Below are 21,565 nucleotides of genomic sequence, written 5' to 3'. Positions count from 1 at the left end.
GTATGTTCACATTGACATTTTTATCTCCATATTAGTATAATATTCTAGATATATGTATAGTTTATTTTTTTAAAAAAGTGTGGCATATACCAATATAATATTAATTAAATTAATTTATTTGTTGTGCATCCTTAATATTGTTGACCTACTATGTAGGTAAGTAGGTCATGGGGTGGTGAAGGAGTTGCTCATTATTTATTGCAAATAGACCATATTTATAGCATTTATGGATGGGAAAAAAACAAAGAAGCCCAATAATTGTGGGGAGAAACCCTTAAATAAAGGGGGGAAAGTCTATAGCAGCCAGCCTAATAAATCAAAAATATTGAACCATTTAATAGAAACAATGAGATCATAGATCAAATCTTTCATCCAATTTTTTGATTTCTTGTCGTTAATTAATTTCGTAACTTATATAGCTAAACACACTATTTACAAGTTTAGTCATGAGACAAGGCATTTAATTAACAGTAACTAATATGATCAATTTGAATTTTGATAAAAAAAAATCTATAGTTGGTTATTTTTATCATTTTATACTATTAAATTTTAGGAGTTGTATCGTCAATGTATACATTCTATATTAGGTTTCACTTGAAAAAACTTTGTGCGAAATTTATAATTATATAAAAAATGAGTCAAGTTAGACTCTTGATCATAATTTCGTTTGATAATCGTCTATACATTTACTGAAGTGTATACACGTACTACAAGAATTTTGGACTTTAATGTCGGTGGGAAAAAATGAAATCGGAGGTATAATGTTGATTTAAAAAAAACGGATCTTTAATGTCGGTTTTAAACCGACATTAAAGATTGGCTTTAATGTCGGTTAAAACCGACAATAAAATTGGCTTTAATGTCGGTTTAAGGTCTAATTATTTTTTTTTCTTACTTTATTAGAAAGCCCCTTTCACACATATTTCAACGCCCCCTTTCATTTCTCTCTTACCCAAATCCTAACTGATCTCTTTGATCGTGCGAATCGTTCGTTCGTCCGTGATTATCCGTTGGCCGTCTGTCGATCTCAATTGATTGACTTATGAAAAAATTAGAAGTCTAATTGACTCAAGTTATACATTTCATGTGATGTTGATTGAACAAAATGGAAGAAGGAAATGTGTAAATTGATACACTAACGAAAGTTCAAGTAAATTAAGTTATACACTCAGATTTTTTTCCGACAAAAGAAAAAAGGAAAAATAAAAAAGAAGAAGGGAAAGAAATAATATGTGGGCATGAAAGTAGCAAAATATTTCTATCTAAGCATGTGGTCAGGAAGTTCAGGGCATTCCATAATACTCTCTAAAGAAGGTCTCCAAGAAGCATTATCAATACTAGAATTCATCACTACTTTTTTTCTTCCTCTTTCAATTTCTTCTAACATTTCTTCTAAACTTTTCCCTCCTCTCTCCTTAATTTGCTCAATTAGCCACTGCAATTCCTCTTTTGTCAACACTACTTTTATTCTCATTCTTTCTTTCTTTTCTTTCTCTTCCATCTCCGTCTCCGTCGTCGTCCCTTCTTCTTCTCGCTGCCTCGACAATACTTCCATGCAATTGCCCATCGACTCTGACAAAATATTACGAAATTGACACTACCGTCGTCGGTCGTCCACCGTCGGCTAAAGGGTTTTTCCGGTAGGGTTTGGAATGGGAATGGGACTGAGGTGAGAAAGAAGAGTGAGAGAGAGAGGAAATGAGGGGATTTATAGAGTTTTTTTTTTTAATATTTAAGTATTACTTTTTTTTGTTTAAAAAAATTAGAAAAAACTACTTATATTTTGAAGATGATGTGTATTTAGTTTTGGTTTTTCTAAACCATACATTTTTTGTCCCTCAATTTTAAGAGGTACTTTTTTTAATTTTGAAAATTTTTAAGAAATGAAGTAATTTTTTTTATACTTTAAAATTTGATTGACATTTTGAATTATATAAAAATAAGTATTAAAAATAATTTCAAAGAGAAGTGATATTTTTTATTTTTTAATTTAAAATAATAATTAAAAAGAATCATTGTGATAACCTTTTAAACTTATTTTTGAAAATTTTGGACTAAAAAATTACATTTTAAAAATTCAGATATTAAATACACATATTCTTAAAAACTCGAAAACTAAAAAGTTAAGTTCTCGTTGATAACCTTTTTGTTTTTATTTTCGAAAATTAAGTTTATGGACACTACTTTCATCTCCAAATTTGTTCCTTTGTTATCTACTTTTTATCAATGGTTTAAAAAACCAAGTCAAGTTTTTAGAACTAAATAACTTAAAAAGAGTTAATTTTGTTTTTAGAATTTGAAAAAAAAAAAATCAATCATTGTACTTAAAAAATATGAATTGTAAAAAATTGGATAAAATGGGCTTAATTTTAAAAAATAAAACTAAAAACCAAATTAGGCCTAAATTATAAAAAATCATATATATATTTTTCAAAATTCGAGGACTAAAAAGATAATTTTTTAAAAAATATATATTTATTATGATTATTATTATTATTATTTTAAGATAATATCTTTTGTTTTAAAATTCGTGAGGGTGGAAGATGATGGAGATCGAACATAAGTTAATTTTTTTAAAAAAGAAAACAAAATATTATTAAATCATGAAGGAGGTCGGGCCTAGCATCCACATACTCGGTTTCTAATTTCGATTTAAGGTAAGTTAATTTTTAACATTTTTTTTTTTTTTTGGGAAAGTTAGAAGATTAAATTTTCCTAGATTAAATGAAAATTTTATAGCCATCAAAATCAATTAACTTTGTCAAGATGAAGATAAAAAATATTTTGTTTTCTTTGTAATTTTGTTAATGTACAAATGTTATATGATTTCAGATAGTAATTTTAATTTTATATTTTATGTATCAAGTTTTTTTTCAATTTCTTTTATATATATATTACATACTACAAAATTAATTTTTTACCAATACGTGGAATGAAGAAATTAAATCATTGACTTTGAGATTGATAATACAAGCATTCTCCAATTATGTTGTGGATGTTCAGTGTACAACAAAGACTTTATTTCACTTGTGTTTTGTGAGTTCGATTGGAACTAATTTTTTGGGTTGACCCATATTAAAAGTCCTGGTTTTTTTTTTTTTTATGAGATATGAGTATGACCAAAAGGGAAAGAGAGTGAAAAAAGACAGAGAGCTGTGGTTCGATTTTCAGTGACAGCTTCCACAAAGTTGTCGATTATCGAAGTTTAAACTATTGGATTGTGCTAAAATTTGATCAGTTTGTTCGAAACACATATGGTCTCGTTTTTGAATTGTTGGATCGTTGTTTGAAGCTCTGGTTTATCCCTAATCGTTGTTGAACAAAATATGTAAAACTGGGTGATTTTTCATTTTTTTCATCTCTGAAGTGTTGATATCTCATATATGAAAGTGCTGGTGGGTAGTGAATCGATCTTAGTATGACTAATTTGGATTTTTTCCCTTAATTTTATCATAATAAGAGAAGTTGACAAGAGTAGACTCCTCACAAGTCCCATGGTTTTTACTCTTCACATCGAAAAGGTTTTTCACGTACAATTCATGTGTGCTTTTGCTTTTAATCTTCCAAAATTTTATGGTTAATTGTTGTCCATTATTGAATGATTACTTGATGATTATTCGGTGATTAATGTGTGGTGTTTTGAAGTGCAATTATTTAGTTGATTGTCTTGGAGAAGATCTTAGTAGGTTAATGATATATTATATGGATCCTATCAAATTTAACTATTTTGACATTTTACAAGATTACTAATTGTATTACCTATTTTAAAATAGATAGTAATTTAGTAGTTGAATTATGTGAACCTAGAGATGTTTTATTTAATGAAAACATCAATTTCAAATAGTTCTTTTTATCATGGAATTTCCTAACCAAATTTTCAAAAAAAAAAAAAAAAAAAAAATCGTTTTATAAATTAACATTATAAAGTGTATGTGTATTATTTATAAATGAAAAAGTAATTTTGAAACGAAAACTGAATTTGTGTAATTAACTAAATAGAGACGTGATGCTACACAGCCAAAAGCCCATGTGCTTTCTCGTAATTTTCCCAAAATTGTTCTTTCCCATCACTCTATAACTTGCTCGGTCCTCTAGATCAAAATGGGGGAATTATTTATTGTTGTTTTATTCCTGGCCCTACACGTGTCGGCTTAATTTTTTTAAGAATAAAATAATTTACTTTAAAAATTGCAAATTAAGAAAAAACAAAAAACAAATGAATTAGTTTTTATTTTTAATCATGTAGTCATGTCACGTGATTACATATAACCTTGATGTGCGTAAACCACGGCGCGTTTAATGGAAAAACAACTTCATATGATATTGTGGCCATTACTTTAATATAACACTTTCAATTTTGTCCAAGAAAACAAAAAATCAATCAATTTCTTCTCTCTCACACATTTAATTTGTTGGTTTCTTATAAGTGATTGGATAATTTTATAATTGCTAGGTTGAGAGCTAAATATATTGGCACACATTATGTAACTTTGACCAATGAATTAGAGAGATGAATAGTTCAAGTCTTTTTTTTTTTTTTTTTAATTGAATATTTGTAAACAAAGTTTTCATAAAGAACAAATCGAGTGAATGAGTGAATCACAAAATACTAAAAGAAATATTACTTTTAATGATAAAATCAAAACGTCACTAATAGCCACAAATTCGTTGAAAAAAAGCTTTTAACGACGTAAATATTAACGTCGCATAAAATGTCACTAAAGTCTCATTGTTGAATATCTTTTGCAACGTTTTTCGAGAAGCGTCGCAATTTATAATGAGAACTATTTTCATCGCAAAAATTATTTGCTATGTAAATCTATTTAGTTGCAAAATCTTGCTTTTGTTAAAAAAATATTCATTTAGTTTCTAATAGGGATATTTCTTGCATCTTTCGTGTCCTTTGTATTTCAAATCTAATAAATATTTTGCATGTACAAATAGTCAAACAAAATAAGATAAGACCAAATATATATATATAAAAAGTTGTAAAATTAATATATACACATGTATCAACTTTTTTGTGTAAAGTTTTGAAATTACAAAATAAGTGAACAAACATAATGCTTAACTTATAATGTATCGGAGAAACAAAAGAAACATTACTAAATAATGTTCTACCCATAAAGATGGAAGAAGTGAATTAATCATCCTTTATTCTTGTGTTGTCAACTAAGGTAAGTTTTAATTGTGCACATAACATACAAAATTTTTCTCTCATTTCACACCCAAGTAAAATCACAACAATAAAAGTATTAAAATAATCTCAAGCATAATAATCATGAATTCAACTAAGAGGAAAAGATCAATATGTAAAATGTAACATCTTAATGTTCAATAAATTCAATAGGATTATTATTTTTTTTTTAAAAAAAAAAAAAGCTCCAAGTCAATTGCACAATAAGACTCGATTCAAACTTAATCACAGACAAGATACTCAAAATTAAATTAATCACATATTTGGGCTTATCACAATTTAGTCATACAAACCATGCTTCAGATCAAACAAATAAACTCTAAATAAAACTCTAACCACACAAATAACATCCAAATGAAACTATTGAGTGCACCATAGACTCAAAATCACTATTCAATCAAACAATAAGGCTCCAAAACAAATTTCAATAATATAAATAACGTCCAAATAACACTTCAATCACACACATAGTCTCCAATACACAAAATATACTTAAAATAATGAAAGCTTACTTGCAATTGCATATATAGAAAAAGCACACAAGAAAGATGTCTTAGAAATAATACCTACCCGAAGTCTAGGCACCAAAACTGTGAGAGTTTTGAACCTAACCTAGATGGTGAAACAAAACGCAAACAATCAGTAGAATAAATCGAAAGCAATAAAAAACGAACACCAAGATATATAGTAGTTCGACCAGTTTGACCTACATCCATTTTGAGAACCAGCTTGAATTAATTTTATTACGAGCAATGGGAAATTTACAATTACAGATAATCAACAATAATCATCAATCTATAATTTTGATACCCACTGATATCGAGAGTTCCGCACAAGACGTTGTCTCTGAAATCGAGAACAACCTACTGAAAAACAGCCCAAATCAAGTGCACTAACTCGCCTCTGACCGACGAACCACACGCAGACCCGGAACCAAAATCGAGTGCACTGTCCAGACCCGACCGGACACCCATGCTCGAACAGAAACCACCGGAACCGAGAAGCTGCTCAGACCCGACCGGACACCCACGCTCGAACGGAACACACGCCCACCGACAGACCCACGGTCGAAACCACCGCCTCTCCTACTGCTGACGGCTGCGTGCGTCTTCTTCTTCACGAGCGGCTGCTTCCCTGTGTGTATTCCTCTCAAAACCGGCTGCCCCACTGTCTATTTTTCTCCAAAACGGCCGCCTCTTCTTTTCTCCAGAGTCTCACGACAAAATCAGCCCTAATGGACAAAAAAGGTTTAATTACAAAAATGTCATTTGCCCATAATTACCAGAATGTCATTGGGCCTTTAATTTCACAAAAAACCCAATAAAACCCACTTAAATACCTATGGGCTGGAAGAACCTTTGATAAAATAAAATTTGACATCAATATGCTTAGACTCTTCTGAAGGATCTCATATCGATGAGTTCCATGAGCGCATTCGGATCGCTCTGATCTCACCATGACCGAAATATAACATTATACATTCAACACATACAGTTATGCAATTAAACTCTAATTAACGGCATGCTACTAACAACAAATAATTAACAGGGAAAGGGTTCCATACCAGTAGAAGATTATCTTCGAACTTCAGAACTTTAGAACCCCAACGCAGCGAATCCCTCCAACAGATCTACCAACACCCGACGGGAACGTCAACTGCAGTAACATGATCAACGCGAACATGAACGCCGCAATGGGGACGACACCACCACTAATGAGCCCCGGGTATTCTCTGAGTGAAAACCCAAAGGGTGGACTTTGGTGAATTTGGTAGAGGACAGAGGACAAACGAGTCGTGTAGGCGATAAGCAAGTGGGAGAGAAAACAGTACTATCGTATAGAGGAGCTACACGATCGTGTAAGAAAAGTTGAATGATCGTATAGGAAAAACATATACGATCGTTTAGATATATCACGAGGTAGACGATCGTTTAGACGGAGAAGCAACTATCGTATAGGCTCTCGGGCGATCGTTTCACGAAATCTTTTGGGCGGTAGAAGAAATATTGAATGCACCATTCAAAATGGAAACTATTTTCATTTTTAACCCATCGGTTACCATAACCAACGCTGCTCACTACCCATGTCCGAACGTGGAAAAATGATAAATTATCATATAACTAATCAATTAATTAATTAATAAATATAATCATATTATATTTATATCTTATAGTTTGATATCACATATCTACTATAGTATTTTCTCCTCTACTTGATATAAATCATATTTATATATATTTTCTTCCAAAATAATGTATCTCATACATTTAACCAAATATATCATATATAATTAACCAGTCCAGTTATATCATATATAATTGAACTTCCTCTTATCAATTTGAACATTTCAAATTAACCCAAATACTGGTTCTCGACTTTATCCAAGCTACCCAGGGGACCTAATGAACCTGTGGCTCGAAGCTCCAACGGTACATGAATAGCTAATTAAACTCTTTAGCCACGAGATCCACCATCCGTTAATTCCACTAAAGACCAATAACCGAACTCTTCTTACAACAGATATATTTCTGTATCCATCGGATATAACCAATCATGAGTACGATGACCCTTCACAGATGCTCGTAAGTACAGTTGGGCCAATTTACCATTTTGCCCCTGTAACTCACTCCTTAAGTACCACTGGTTCCTCTAATGAACAATACAACATAGTTCAACTATGTGTGAACACCTCTCGGCCCAAGAGAAAGTGTGTGGCGCCACATCATTCAAGCCCCAGAATCAGCCCTTCAGGGAGCTATCTATCTACTTACCCTTGCCTCGGGGAAGGAGTGAATTCCATCTTGTGTAGTTGAGTTCCCAGCTCCCAAATCAGACGAAACCCCAAAATGGTAGGTTTGAATCAGCGAACTGGCCACTCGCACCCATACAAATCAAAGAACTGTTGGGTTTTATATCCTAAAACTCATGGTTTGTAAACATTAGAACTTATTCTGAGAATTCAATAAAGTTGTTATTGAATATATTGTTTTTTTTAGAAATCCAATAAACCCAAGTCCCTTGACTATTATATGAGTACTTAAACTTTATGTGGAGACATACAAGTGGATCAGGTTTGAGTAAATAGTCAAAATGATCTATAGTATATGAATAAGGTTGGGTACCTTATTCTGGTAACACTATTGGATGCGGCCTACTCTGTAGTTGTTACAAAGAGTTGTAAAGTATTACATACGAAGTGATCCTAATTCGTGCATGTTGAGACATGAGAAGTGGAGGTGTCCGGTACAAATGAGTTTTGTGCAAGATCGAACCACGAAATTTGTCACTCTTACTTTATAACGTTGTTTACTGTTGAAGACTGACAATTTCAAAGTGATGACCTAGGTAACTTAATCTTAATCCTGAGCTAACTATGAACTCCTGTTTGTTCGGGATTATCCTTTGATCTGCAAATGATGAGAGTAGACCAATTGTCTCTGCTCAATAAGCTTACCATTTTGAGGATAAGACCGGATGAATAGCTGGGAACATAGGGTGCAAGAGGGAATTCACTCCTAACCGATTAGAGTTAGTAGAGAGGTTGTTCCCTTCAAGTGCTAATTCTAGGGGATCAGTGAAACTTAAGGAACAAGAGATAATTTCGGGGGTAAAACAGAGATTCGACCCAACCGTTATTACGAGCAACCTGTGAAGGGTTAACTTACTAATCATGGTTATATTGAGTGGACATAATATATCTACAGTAAGGGGAGTCAGCTATGGGCTTTAATGGAATCACCCATTAGTTAACGAATGTGGGTTAGATCGGTCTAATGAGTTTAGTCGATTAATCTCGGATCGTTGGAGCCCATGATCTTTCGGTCCGCGAGGTCCCCCTACTAGCTCGTAAATGGGTAGGCTTTAGGGCAGCTTGAGAAATTAATTTGAAACGTTCAAATTAAACGGAACAAGAGAATAAATATTTAAATATGATTTAAATATATAAAGATGATTATTGTGCAAAAATTAATTTAATATTTGATATTAAATTAATTATTTTTTAAATTGATTTATGAAATTAATTTAAGAAAATAAAATTTTAAATTAGAATGATTTAAAAGTCATTTTGTATTTTAAAAATGAAATGGAAAAATCGTTTTTGCATAGCACATAATGGAAAAAGAGTATTTTCCATTATCATCATCTTTTATGCTCACACACAAACCATGAACTTTTCTACCTTGACTCTCCAAGCATGAGCTGTAAGCCATGCACTCCATCTCTTTGCATGTTCATCTTGATATATAAAGAAGATTTGAGTTGTTGGAGAATGAGTTGAAAAAAGAAGATGAATACAAAATTTTGAGAGAAAAATCGTGGTAAAGAAGAAGTTGTCTTCTTCAACTTGTTGTTGTGAGCTTCCCTTGTTTCTCCACATCTACAAGCTGTTCTTGAGTCCCACAACTCTGCCTAAAGTTCCAAGAGCATAGTAGGGAAGGCTTTGAGGTGGTTCACGTTGGGAAGTAGTTAAATCGTTTTTGCATGGCACATAATGGAAAAAGAGTATTTTCCATTATAATCATCTTTTATGCTTACACACAAACCATGAACTTTTCTACCTTGATTCTCTAAGCATGAGCTTCAAGCTATGCACTCCATCTCTTTGCATGTTCATCTTGATATATAGAGAAGATTGGAGTTGTTGGAGAATGAGATGAAAAAAGGAGATGAATACAGAATTTTGAGAGAAAAATCATGGTGAAGAAGAAGTTGTCTTCTTCAACTTGCTGTTGTGAGCTTCACTTGTTTCTCCATATCTACAAGCTATTCTTGAGTCCCACAACTCTGCCTAAAGCTCCAAGAGCATAGTAAGGAACGATTTGAGGTGGTTCAAGTTGATATTAAGTGAAGGCAGCAGCTGAACAACGATTTTCTTGAAGAGTTCTTCAAAGGTATGTTCTCAAAACCTATTTTTATGAACAACATGCTTTAGGTTTTACCAAAATTAGTGAATTAGAATGCTTATAGATCCTTGATTCTTCCGCTGCGTGTTGTTTAACTCTAACAATTGGTATCAGAGCATCTTTTAAGCTTTCAATTCGGTCTAAGTTTGGCAAGATGGGTGTTTTTTCATGAGATATATGAGACTGATGTACTGCTATGGTTTTCTTTGTTTTGGCATTTTAATTATCTTTAATTTCTCAATTAAATCATAATTGGTTCTTGTTTGATGAGTATTTATGTGTTAGCAAGAGTCTGTAATTTATTTGGAGTCATTAGAGTTGAAATTAAGATGTAATTGAAGAACAAGCAAAGGAGGTCGAGCTGTTGTTCCATAGTTTTCAGCTTCTGCTTTAATCTGTTGCTGAGGTCCAGTTGCTAAACGATCGTTTAGCTCCAGTCGCTATACGATGAAAAGAAAAGCTAGATGATCGTTTAGTAATATGCGCTGGTTGTTGTGATGTTGAACACTAAACGATTGTGTACCTACGAGAGCTAAGTGATTCGTTCATTTGCTATACGATAACAGTACGCGATCGTTTAGTTTGAGTCGTGGGAACTAGACGATACGTTGTTTTTGCTAAACGATGACGCCATACGATCGTTTAGCAACGATGCGAGCTAAACGATGCGATGAAATGCTACGCGATAGCACTCAGCATTCGTTTGGTCGTAGAGCTAAGCGATTGTGTGGATAAATGCTATACGATGCGACGATGTTCTATACGATGGAGCTATGTGATCGTTTAGCTGCGGCGGATACTAAACGATGACTTGAATACACTAGACGATGGTGTTATGCGATCGTTGAGAGCGAGATCGTTTAGTTCTATGCAATGGAGTTAAACGATTACACTACAATGGAACTAAACGATCGTTTAGTCCTATGCGGTAAAGCTAAACAATCGTCTAGCTTCCAACAAACACTATGCGATCGTGTACTTCCTCTCAACCCAAGGCGACGACGCTAGATGATTACATCCAGGCGTTACACGATCGGTCTTACTAGCATATTGAGGTTGGATCGAGAGTAACCGGTTCGACCGGTTTACTCAAGGTTCAATTTGGTTAAGTCTCAAATGGTTGTGATTGGTCTAGTTTAGGCTTTGATGGTCCGGTTCAGACTCGTCCAACCCAGTTCAAGTTATTTTGGGTTCAGTTTGGAGCGGTCGAGAGTTCAAAGACGGTTATGAAGTTGTTTGTAATAGTTAGCTATCTGTTTGCTTGTTTATGTCAAAACGAAAACCATAACAGTTAGTATTTAATTGTTTATGAATGAGATGTATGTGATAATTAAATAAATTCATGTATATGCATACAGTATGCCATGTAGATTTAAAACCCCACCGTAGGAAGCATGTTACATGCATTGACAGTATGTTATAATTGCTATGATATATAGTATGCATGTTAGGGTTATATTTGATATATAGTTATATTAGATACTTTTGTTGTTTGCCATGGATGTTAAGCATGTCTAAATTTTGTAAGTTGTTATAAAATTGGGTTAGACGTTTAAAATCCATAACAAAGAATAGTTGCATGCTCACTTAGGTTAACCACTTATTTTAATAGTTAAAATATGTCGTTAAACTTGTAAAACTATGGTTACAAACTCAACCGGTATATAATCTTATCGAAGGCTGGGGGTATTTAAGTAGACGGTCTATGGAACACCTCCTACCTGGGGATTATAGCCGAATAATCGGTTTTATGAGCATTTGTGAGCGATGTGAGGTAATAAAATGGTTTATCACCTAGATATTGTAGGTTAAATCCAATTATAAGAGTTATATTTGGATAAACTACTTAGACTTAGGTTGTATGAAATTAGCCGTCTAACCTGAGTATTAATATACCAAAACATTTAAAACACTTCAGTAGAAGAATAAAAGTTATTAGTTCTCACGTCCTCAAGAGTTCACACCGTGAGATCCATGCTCGGCTTCTTGTTGATTTTACTCGACTGCTCCATACGAAAAGTGTTTGCATGGGTCAATAACAAGGTGAATGGGGGAAGTCGTTCATAGTAAGTGGGTGAAGGAAATGTGTCAACTTTTTCCAACGGTCTCTTCCATTAGTCTGAACCGTGAGATTCTTATGTTGCATCTGCTGTCGTTTTTCATGTAGCACTAGCTAGTCGTTAACCGCAGCGATCCCTACAAAGGGTTATAATATAGGATTCAGAACAACCCAGGCTTCAGTAAAATGAATAGGGTCTTTTAGTTCCATCTTGGGTATTGTCTTCTATTTCGGAGGCATACTAATACCATTCTATAAGATTTGAAAATGTCGGGTCTACACTTACAAGACTTATTAAGTGTTAGTAATGATCTTGACCGAAAACGATAACTGAATGACTATCAGAATATGAGTTATTCTGGAGACAGTATTTGGTCAAGAATTGTCTTGCTTTTGTGAATGAATTCTTAATTGCCCCACGGTAGCATTTGTTCTAAATCACTTAATTATCGTTGCAAAAATAATGATTATGGGTACATTATCACTTTGCTAAAACTTGATTGGATTTAAAAGCAATTCACTTATACAATTGTTGGCTTCAGACAAATTGATTGGGGACAATTATGTAAACTGGAAATCAAATTTGAATACAATACTCACGATAGACGATTTGAGATTTGTCTTAGCGAAGGAATGTCCTCCCATTCCTAGCTCAAATACCAACCAAACTGTTCGGGAAAAGTTTGATAAATAGATCAAGGCTAATGATAAAGCCCGTGCTTATATTCTCGCTAGCCTGTCTGACGTTTTGGCCAAAAAACACGAGAGTATGAACATTGCGAAAGAGATTATGGAATCTCTAAGAGGGATGTTTGGACAACCGTTCTTTACCCTGAGGCATGATCTATCAAATACATTTACAATAGTCACATGAAAGAGGGGACCAATGTTCGTGAACATGTCCTGGACATGATGGTCCACTTTAATGTGGCTGAAGTGAATGGTACTGTGATAGATGAGAGAAGTCAAGTTGGTTTTATTCTAGAATCTCTTCCGAAGAGTTTTCTATAATTTTGTACCAATGCCTTGATGAATAAAATTTGACTACTCTACTGAATGAGCTACAGGATTACCGGACAATGTTGAGAATAAAGGGTCTGGTGTCAGAAGGAAATATTACTTCTGCTAAGAAGAGAGGAATGTCCTCCAAGCCTGAAGTTGCTTTTTCTTCAAAGAGTAAGAGTATTCTTGTGAAGAAAGGCAAAGGGAAAGGGAAAAAAAGCCTACTAGTAAGAAGAGCAAGAAAATCGTTGCAGAGAAAGGGAAATGTTTCCACTGCAACGAGCTAGGGCACTGGAAGAGAAATTGCCCTAAATATCTTGCAGAAAAGAGAGTAGAGAAAGGCAAATAGGCTACTTAGATCCTGAAAACCGTTTGCTCAGCTCATCTAGTAGGAGAAGTTGCTGATGAAGATGTAAATTGCCTACTTTTGTTAAACCTTGTAATGAACCTTTTGTACATATTTTTGTGTTAAATGAAATGTTCATTTTCAAAAATTATGTTTGTTCTAGCAACTTCTGTTAAGAATCAAATTGTTAATACCCATCAGCAAATATTCAGATATTTAAATGGCTAAGATCGAAGTATAATGAAATTAAGATTTCTAGCTTTGACGGTTAACAAAGAGTTGTTGAGGCAGGTCAGACCATCTTAATCAAAGAATGGAGAGTACCTCAATGTACTGAGAGGAAAATGTGTTTCCTAGCCATTATTGAGAAAAATATGAAATCCCAATAAGAAACTATTTGTATACTAATATGTTTACAATGATTCTCTCAGCTAAAGTGTTTAAGAATCATCTAGTAAGACTAGAAATACCGGAGGTTAATAACCTAGGGCAAGTGGGAGAAATATTAGGTATGAGATACTAAATGGCAAAAACCATGGGTATGGAATGCCCTAGTTTATTGTATTTCTCTATAAAACTCAGAAACTTAGTCTTATATATCGGATATATAAGTTACCACTGGAGTTTTAGTCCAAATGGGAGTTTGTTGGGTTTTACGTCCTAAAACTCGTGGTTTGTAAACATTAGAACTTATTCTGAGAATTCAATAAAGTTGTTGTTGAATATATTGTTTTCTTTAAAAATCCAATAAACCTAAGTCCCTTGACTATTATATGAGTACTTGAACTTTATGTGGAGACATGCAAGTGGATTAGGTTTGAATAAATAGTCAAAATGATCTATAGTATATGAATAAGGTTGGGTATCTTATTCTGATAACATTATTGGATGCGGCCTACTCTGTAGTTGTTACAAAGAGTTGTAAAGTGCTACATAGAAGTGATCCTAATTCGTGCATGTTGAGACATGAGGAGTGGGGGTGTACTGTGCAAATGAGTTTTGTGCAAGATCGGACCACAAAACTTGTCACTCTTACTTTATAATGCTGTTTACTGTTTAAGACTGACAATTTCAAAGCGATGACCTAGGTAACTTAACCTTAATCCTGAGCTAATTATAAATTCCTGTTTGTTCAGGATTATCCTTTGATCTGCAAATGATGAGAGTAGACCAATTGTCTCTGCTCAATAAGCTTACCATTTTGGGGATAAGACCGGATGAATAGCTGGGAACATAGGGTGCAAGAGGGAATTCACTCCTAACCGATTAGGGTTAGTAGAGCGGTTGTTCCCTTCAACTGTTGATTTTTGGTCTTGAACAAGAGGCCTCACCCTCTCATTGGTCTGAGAGGGATTCGATTTATTGATTGGATCACAAATAAATTGTTCATTAAGGGATCAGTGGAACTTAAGGGAAAAAAAGGTAATTTCAGGGGTAAAACAGAGATTCGACCAAGCCGTTATTACGAGGAACTTGTGAAGGGTTAACTTACTAATCATGGTTATATCGAGTGGACATAATATATCTACAGTGAGGAAAGTTCAGCTATTGCCTTTAGTGGAATCATCCATTAGTTAACGAATGAGGGTTAGATTAGTTTAATGAGTTTAGCCAATTAATCTCAGATCGTTGGAGCCCATGATCTATAGGTCTGCGTGGTCCCCTACTAGCTCGTAAATGGGTATGCTTTATGGTAGCTTGAGAAATTAATTTGAAACGTTCAAATTAAACGGAACAAGAGAATAAATATTTAAATATGATTTAAATTTATAAAGATAATTATTGTGCAAAAATTAATTTGATATTTGATATTAAATTAATTATTATTTAAATTGATTTATGAAATTAATTTAATAAAATCAAATTTTAAATTAAAATGATTTAAAAGTAATTCTGTATTTTAAAAATAAAATGGAAAAATCGTTTTTGCATGGCATATAATAGAAAAAGAGTATTTTCTATTATCATCATCTTTTATGCTCACACACAAACCATGAACTTTTCTACCTTGATTCTCCAAGCATGAGCTGCAAGTTATGCACTCCATCTCTTTGCATGTTCATCTTGATATATAAAGAAGATTGGAGTTTTTGGAGAATGGGATGAAAAAAGGAGATGAATACATAATTTTGAGAGAAAAATCGTGGTGAAGAAGAAGTTGTCTTCTTCAACTTGTTGTTGTGAGCTTCCCTTGTTTCTCCACATCTACAAGCTGTTCTTAAGTCCCACAACTCTGCCTAAAGCTCCAAGAGCATAGTAGGGAAGGCTTTGTGGTGGTTCACATTGATATTAATTGAAGACAGCAGCTGAACAACGATTTTTTTGAAGAGTTCTTCAAATATATGTTCTCAAAACCCATTTTTATGAACAACATGCTTTAGTTTTTTCCAAAATTAGTGAATTAGAATGTTTATGGATACTCGATACTTCCGCTGCATGTTGTATAACTCTAACAAGGACCGCCCTTAATGGCAGGAGTTCCCAATTCACTCAGGATTGAGGTCATGTTACCTATGGTCATCCTAGTGAAGAGAAGTCTCTATCATGAACGGTGTTATATAACGAGACGTTAACACTTCGTGGTCAGATCTTATATAAACTCTTTGTATAGGACGCCCCCGCTCGTATGTCCTCAACACGAATGATCAGGATCAGACCATTTGTGATAAGTCACAACACTTGTGACCATTCCACAAAGCGGGTCGTGTCCGTAACGTTACCAGGATAAGGTTTCTCTCCTTTATCCATATACTACAGACCATTTTGGTTATCACTCAAGACATGATCCACTTGTATGTCACCATATACATGCTTGAGTCACATATACATGCTTGAGTCACATACAGATAACTAGGGATTTACTGTTTATTGGTTTATGGTAAAGCAAATAAAACAAGTAATCGAGCAAAATACTAAAATGTGAAGTAAATATCATATATTAATAACACAAGTGTTCGTACATACTATTTACAAACTACAGGATACGAGACTTTAGAGCATTAACACCAACATGTTCGTGATGAGATAGATTCTTCGCAAGATGAATAGCACTCTGGCTATCACAACGGACGATAGGAATGAACTCCTGCAATAACAACTCACCAACTATCCTTTTCAACTACACTACCTCTTTCATAGCTTCACCCATTGAAATATACTCTAACCCAGTAGTAGACAAAGCAACAACTGACTGTAGAGCAACCTTCCAACTGACCACATTACCAAACAAACGAAAAATGTGATCTGATAGAGACCTTCTTTTGTCAAGTTCTGCAGCATAATCTGCATCTGTGAAGCCTTCCAATATTGCTGATTTATCACAATCCCTGCTAAAATACAATGATACACTAGCACTACTTTTCAAATATCGAAGCACCCATTTAACTGCATTCCAATGCTCCTTCCCAGGATTTGACATAAACCTACTTATCATACTTATAGCATATTCCAAGTCAGGCCTAGTACAAATCATTAAATACATAATACTTCCAACAAAATTATATTAGGGATTATTAGACATCTCTAACCTTTCTTGTTCAGTAACAAGACACTGAGACGGGGAAAGCCTAAAATAAGATGCTAAAGGTGTTGAAACAGCCTTACAACCAGACATATTATACTTCTCAAGAAATTTATGCACATAACTCTCCTGCGAAATGGTTAACAAACCTTTCTTCCTATCTATTTTCACATCCATGTTTAGGATCCTTTTCAGTTCACCTACATCTTTCATCTCAAATTCACTACCCAACCGTTTCTTGAGATCATAGATTTCAGAATAATCTTTAGACACCAGGATCATATCATCTACATACAGAAGTAGATAAATATATGTACCTTTCTGAGATAGTTTCCAGTACACACAGACATCATATGAGCTCCTGTGAAACCCCTGCTTTAGAATAAAGGTGTCAAATCTAATATACCACTGTCTCGGCGATTGCTTTAGTCCATAAATGGACTTGTGAAAACGACAAACCATGTCTTCCTTTCCTTTCATCTCATAGCCCTTAGGTTGAGCCATGTAGATCACTTCCTCCAATTCTCCATGAAGAAAAGTTGTGGTGACATCCATCTGTTCAACAAACATATCAAAGTGAACAACAATAGATAAAATTAATCGAATGGACGAATGCCTCACCACCGGAGAGAAAATCTCATGAAAGTCAACTCCCTTCTTTTGAGTGTAACCCTTGGATACCAGTCTAGCCTTATACCTAGGCTTGCTGTCACCTCCTGTACCTGACTTGATTTTATAAATCCACTTTGACTTAATGAGTTTCTGATTAGGAGGCCTTGGAACCAATGCCCATGTCTGATTCTTCTGTAACGAGAACAACTCTGCTTCCATAGCATCCTTCCATTGTTCCTTCGAATCAGATACAATCGCCTCCTCAAAAGTAAGAGGCTCCGCTTCAATACTGTCAACTGCACAAGTAAGAGCACAAGTAACTAAATCAGCATAACCATTCCTCGTAGGAGCCTACCTCATCCGTTGAGGCCTGTCACGTGTAAGCTGATAGTTTTGTAGGTCACTGCTACTTGAACTTTCTTCACCGAAAGCTCATTCATCAATCAAAGTCCTCTGCAGTTGAGGCTGTCTACCATCAGAACTGGATGACTGATCACTGGATTCGCCGGAACTAATTGATGGTCGTGCTTTAGAATCAATTCTAACATCTGCCTCAACCTGATCAATTGTCTGCTGTTTCTGCTGCTCTTTGATATAAAATGGCATATCTGTTTCATTAAGGGTCACATCTCTGCTGATAATACATTTATTTTTTCCCTCTTCCAAGCAACAAAGTTTATATCCTTTAACACCCTGAGGATAGCCAATAAACATACATTTCAGTGCCCTCTTATTCAGCTTCCCTTCCTTAACATGAGTATAAGCTGAACATCCAAACACTCTGAGATGATCTAAACTTGGAGCTTTTCCTATTCATATCTCCTGAGGAGGGCCTAAAGCGGAAGACGGACTTCTATTGATAAGATAACAGGCCGTTTGGGCAGCTTCCCCCTAAAACTTTAAGGGTAATGAAGCATTTGTCAAGAGACATCTTGTACGCTCCATAATTGTTATGTTGAACCTCTCAGCTAAACCATTATGCTGTGGAGTGTACATAACAGTGAAATGCCTCGTAATTCCCTCAGATTTGCAAAATTTATCAAATTTGTGATTCATAAATTCTAAACCGTTGTCTGCCCTCAGATACTTTATCTTCCTGCTTGTTTAATTCTCAACCTGCTTTTTCCATTCAAGAAATTTCCTAAAAGCTTCATCCTTTTGTTTTAGTGGATATATCCATACCTTCCTTGAAAAATCATCAATGATCGACATGAAGTATCTCGAACCACCCATAAAAGGTACCTTTGTAGAACCCCACAAATCTGAATGAACATAATCCAAAATTCCTTTGGTAGAATGCATCCCTTTCCCAAACTTCACTCTGGTAAACTTTCCCATTATGCAATGTTCACAAAATGGGAGTTCAATGTCTTTAACTCCTCCAAGGAAACCTTGTTGTGAAAGAGCTTGAAGACCTCTTAGACTTATCTGTTTCTTTCCCAGATGCATCTTTCCCCATCATTCTGATTAATCATACTAGATTCCCCTTTTTTCTTAAAGTGTCCTTCGATTCCCCTAACTCTTTTCCTCTTTTGTTCTTTTTCTCACTTCTGCTTTTGACTGCCATAAAAAAATTATGTCTCTCAAACTATCTCCACAATGGTATGATATTTTCCACTTTGGGCATAAACCCTCATGGTTTTGTTTTTGGTTTCACCCCAAAAGGCCTCATACCAATGAAGATAGTCACTCTCACTTATATACCCATGATCATTTTCTTATCTAACCAATGTTGGACTTTGATCGCATTTCCAACAAAAACAATCATAAAAATACTACTATAAGTATAACAATCACAAATTAACATCTACTACTATCGCAATTAAAAACTAAACAGCTTCTCTCCCCTTTTAAACATAAGTAGAATCACGTTTTTTACCGATCATAAATTATGTACTATCACAATAACAAAATTTTCAGATTACTTAAACATAAAGGATTTTTTTTTTTCAAAAACTTAAACATATAAACATAAGGAAGTCCTCATAGCCACAACCATGCTATACATATAATCTTAAACAAACCCAAAATGATTGTTAATAAAGTTCTAATTACACATAATAAATTCTAAATTAAACTCCATCTACTTAAATATACTTTAAATCACGGTTCAGTCACATAATATTCTCCAAAATACACTTTAACATAGAATACACTCAAAATCAAATATTAAACTTCAAAAGTTCCAATAACAAAGTTCTAGTTCTACAATAATAAGTTCAAATCACACTTTAATCACTTAAATAACTTCCATAATCATACTTTGGACAAACAATAAACTAAAAATCACACTTTCATCCAACAATAAACTCTAAATCAAACTTAAATCATACAAATGGACTCTAAATAATACAATTATTTCTCAATAAAAAAGTTTAAGTTAAAAAGCATAATGGAAAATTTTACATACCTCCAAATGCTTAAACAAAAAGCAGTTCAAGCTTCATGTTCTCTGAACAAAAAGAAAACAAAAAACTTAAAAATGAGAGAAAACTCCAAACAGAATGAAATAAACAAGTTGAAATTGAAGAGATACCTTAAAACACAAAACCTAAAAGAAGATAAAAATTAGAAAATGTACGTCCCTTTCTAAAAATCAAAACAACCACCTCCCTTTCCCTTGTAAAAAATGGAAGAACCTCTTCTCTCCATACGAAAATGGAAGAACTTGCACCACTAAACCACCAAAATCAGCTTCTATATGCCCTTTGTGAAAAAAGAAAACCTAAAATGGAGTCTAAATAAAATGGTGGGCGGCAAAAGGGTAGAGATGAAAACTCTTTTCCGCCCACATGTATTTCGAGTTTTTTAGTTTGTGGTGGTTTCATATTTTCGTGGAAATTTGTAATAAATATATGAAATCGTCGTAAGCATTATTGTGATCAAAAGATAATTCATCCCAAATTATGACGAAAATTTAAAAAAAAAAAAAATTGTCACAAAGTTTTAAGCGAGAAATGCAATTCGTCGCACAAGTTGTAACAAATTGATATTTCATTGCAAAAATTGCGACTAAATGTTTTTCGTCGTTGTAATTTTGTTGCTAAAAACAGTTTTTGTTGTAGTGAAATTACAAAAACGTTTTCAAGAAACAAAGGAAAAGACACCTACATGACACGCAAGCTCCATCATAGCATATACTACATCTTTTGTCTACTAAAACATAGTTTTCTTTTTCATTTTCATCGTGATGTATGAATTGTATCTATTGTTGATTACCAGATTTAGTGATAAAAATGACACATTTAAAAAATTAAAAAGGTGTCCTTTGATATAATTTTATTTTAATTTTATGTTTTAAAAATTTGTACGGTTTATTTTCACTAAATTTCATAGGGTGATTTTCATTTTTTTTTTTAAAGAAAATTAGAACCATTCTAATTCGTAATGACATTCTACAAATAAAAATTACCTTTCCGACTGGTTGAAAACATTAATGAACAGTGAATTAAAATATATATATATACACGAAAGTAGTGTTTAGAAATTTAATTTTTACAAACTAAATAAAGTCTTAATTTTTAAATTATGATTTTTTAAAATTATTCGTTTTCTCACTATTAAATATTTCCTAATAAATATTAAGTCTCGTTTGACAACCATTTTTTTTTTAGTCTTTTTAAATCAAATTTTTAGTTAAACACTACTTTCGTCTCTAAATTTCTATGTTATATTATCTACTTTCAAATAGTGTTATAATATTTTAAGCGAAGTTTTAAAAAAGAGGTAATTTTTTTTAAATTGATTTTTGTTTCTAGATTTTGAATAAGAATATAAATATTTCTTCAAGAAAATTAAAAATCGTGATAAAAAAATTGGGATAAAATAAACACAAATTTCATAAACATACAACTAAAAAGAAACTTATAAAATGGATCTTAAATTTAATTTCTAACCAAATTTCAAAAAAAAAAAAAACTACTTT

General features: G+C 33.4%; 1 protein-coding gene and 1 long non-coding RNA gene across 3 annotated transcripts; both read right to left on the bottom strand.

The window, feature by feature from the left end:
- Nucleotides 1-1,106: 1,106 nt before the first annotated feature.
- On the bottom strand, nucleotides 1,107-1,715 carry LOC150038747 (uncharacterized). Its single transcript, XM_090310702.1, has one exon. The coding sequence runs from the start codon at nucleotides 1,565-1,567 to the stop codon at nucleotides 1,259-1,261; it is 309 nt and encodes a 102-aa protein (XP_090166828.1). The 5' UTR covers nucleotides 1,568-1,715; the 3' UTR covers nucleotides 1,107-1,258.
- Nucleotides 1,716-5,912: 4,197 nt separating this feature from the next.
- LOC150038746 (uncharacterized) lies at nucleotides 5,913-20,561 on the bottom strand. Of its 2 annotated transcripts, XR_016524653.1 has the most exons (3): nucleotides 20,051-20,561; nucleotides 6,762-6,929; nucleotides 5,913-6,428 (listed from the first exon to the last, which is right to left on the bottom strand). It is a non-coding gene; the product is annotated as an uncharacterized LOC150038746 (long non-coding RNA). The 2 variants fall into 2 exon arrangements; XR_016524648.1 differs by lacking the exon at nucleotides 20,051-20,561 and having other exon boundaries at nucleotides 6,762-20,025.
- Nucleotides 20,562-21,565: the final 1,004 nt, after the last annotated feature.

Source organism: Benincasa hispida, chromosome 1 (assembly GCF_027475165.1).
Source record: "Benincasa hispida cultivar pf3 chromosome 1, pf3_genome.v1.1, whole genome shotgun sequence".
NCBI lineage: Eukaryota > Viridiplantae > Streptophyta > Magnoliopsida > Cucurbitales > Cucurbitaceae > Benincasa > Benincasa hispida.
The sequence above is the reverse complement of the archived record's forward strand: the minus strand, read 5'-3'. Positions and strand labels throughout refer to the sequence as shown.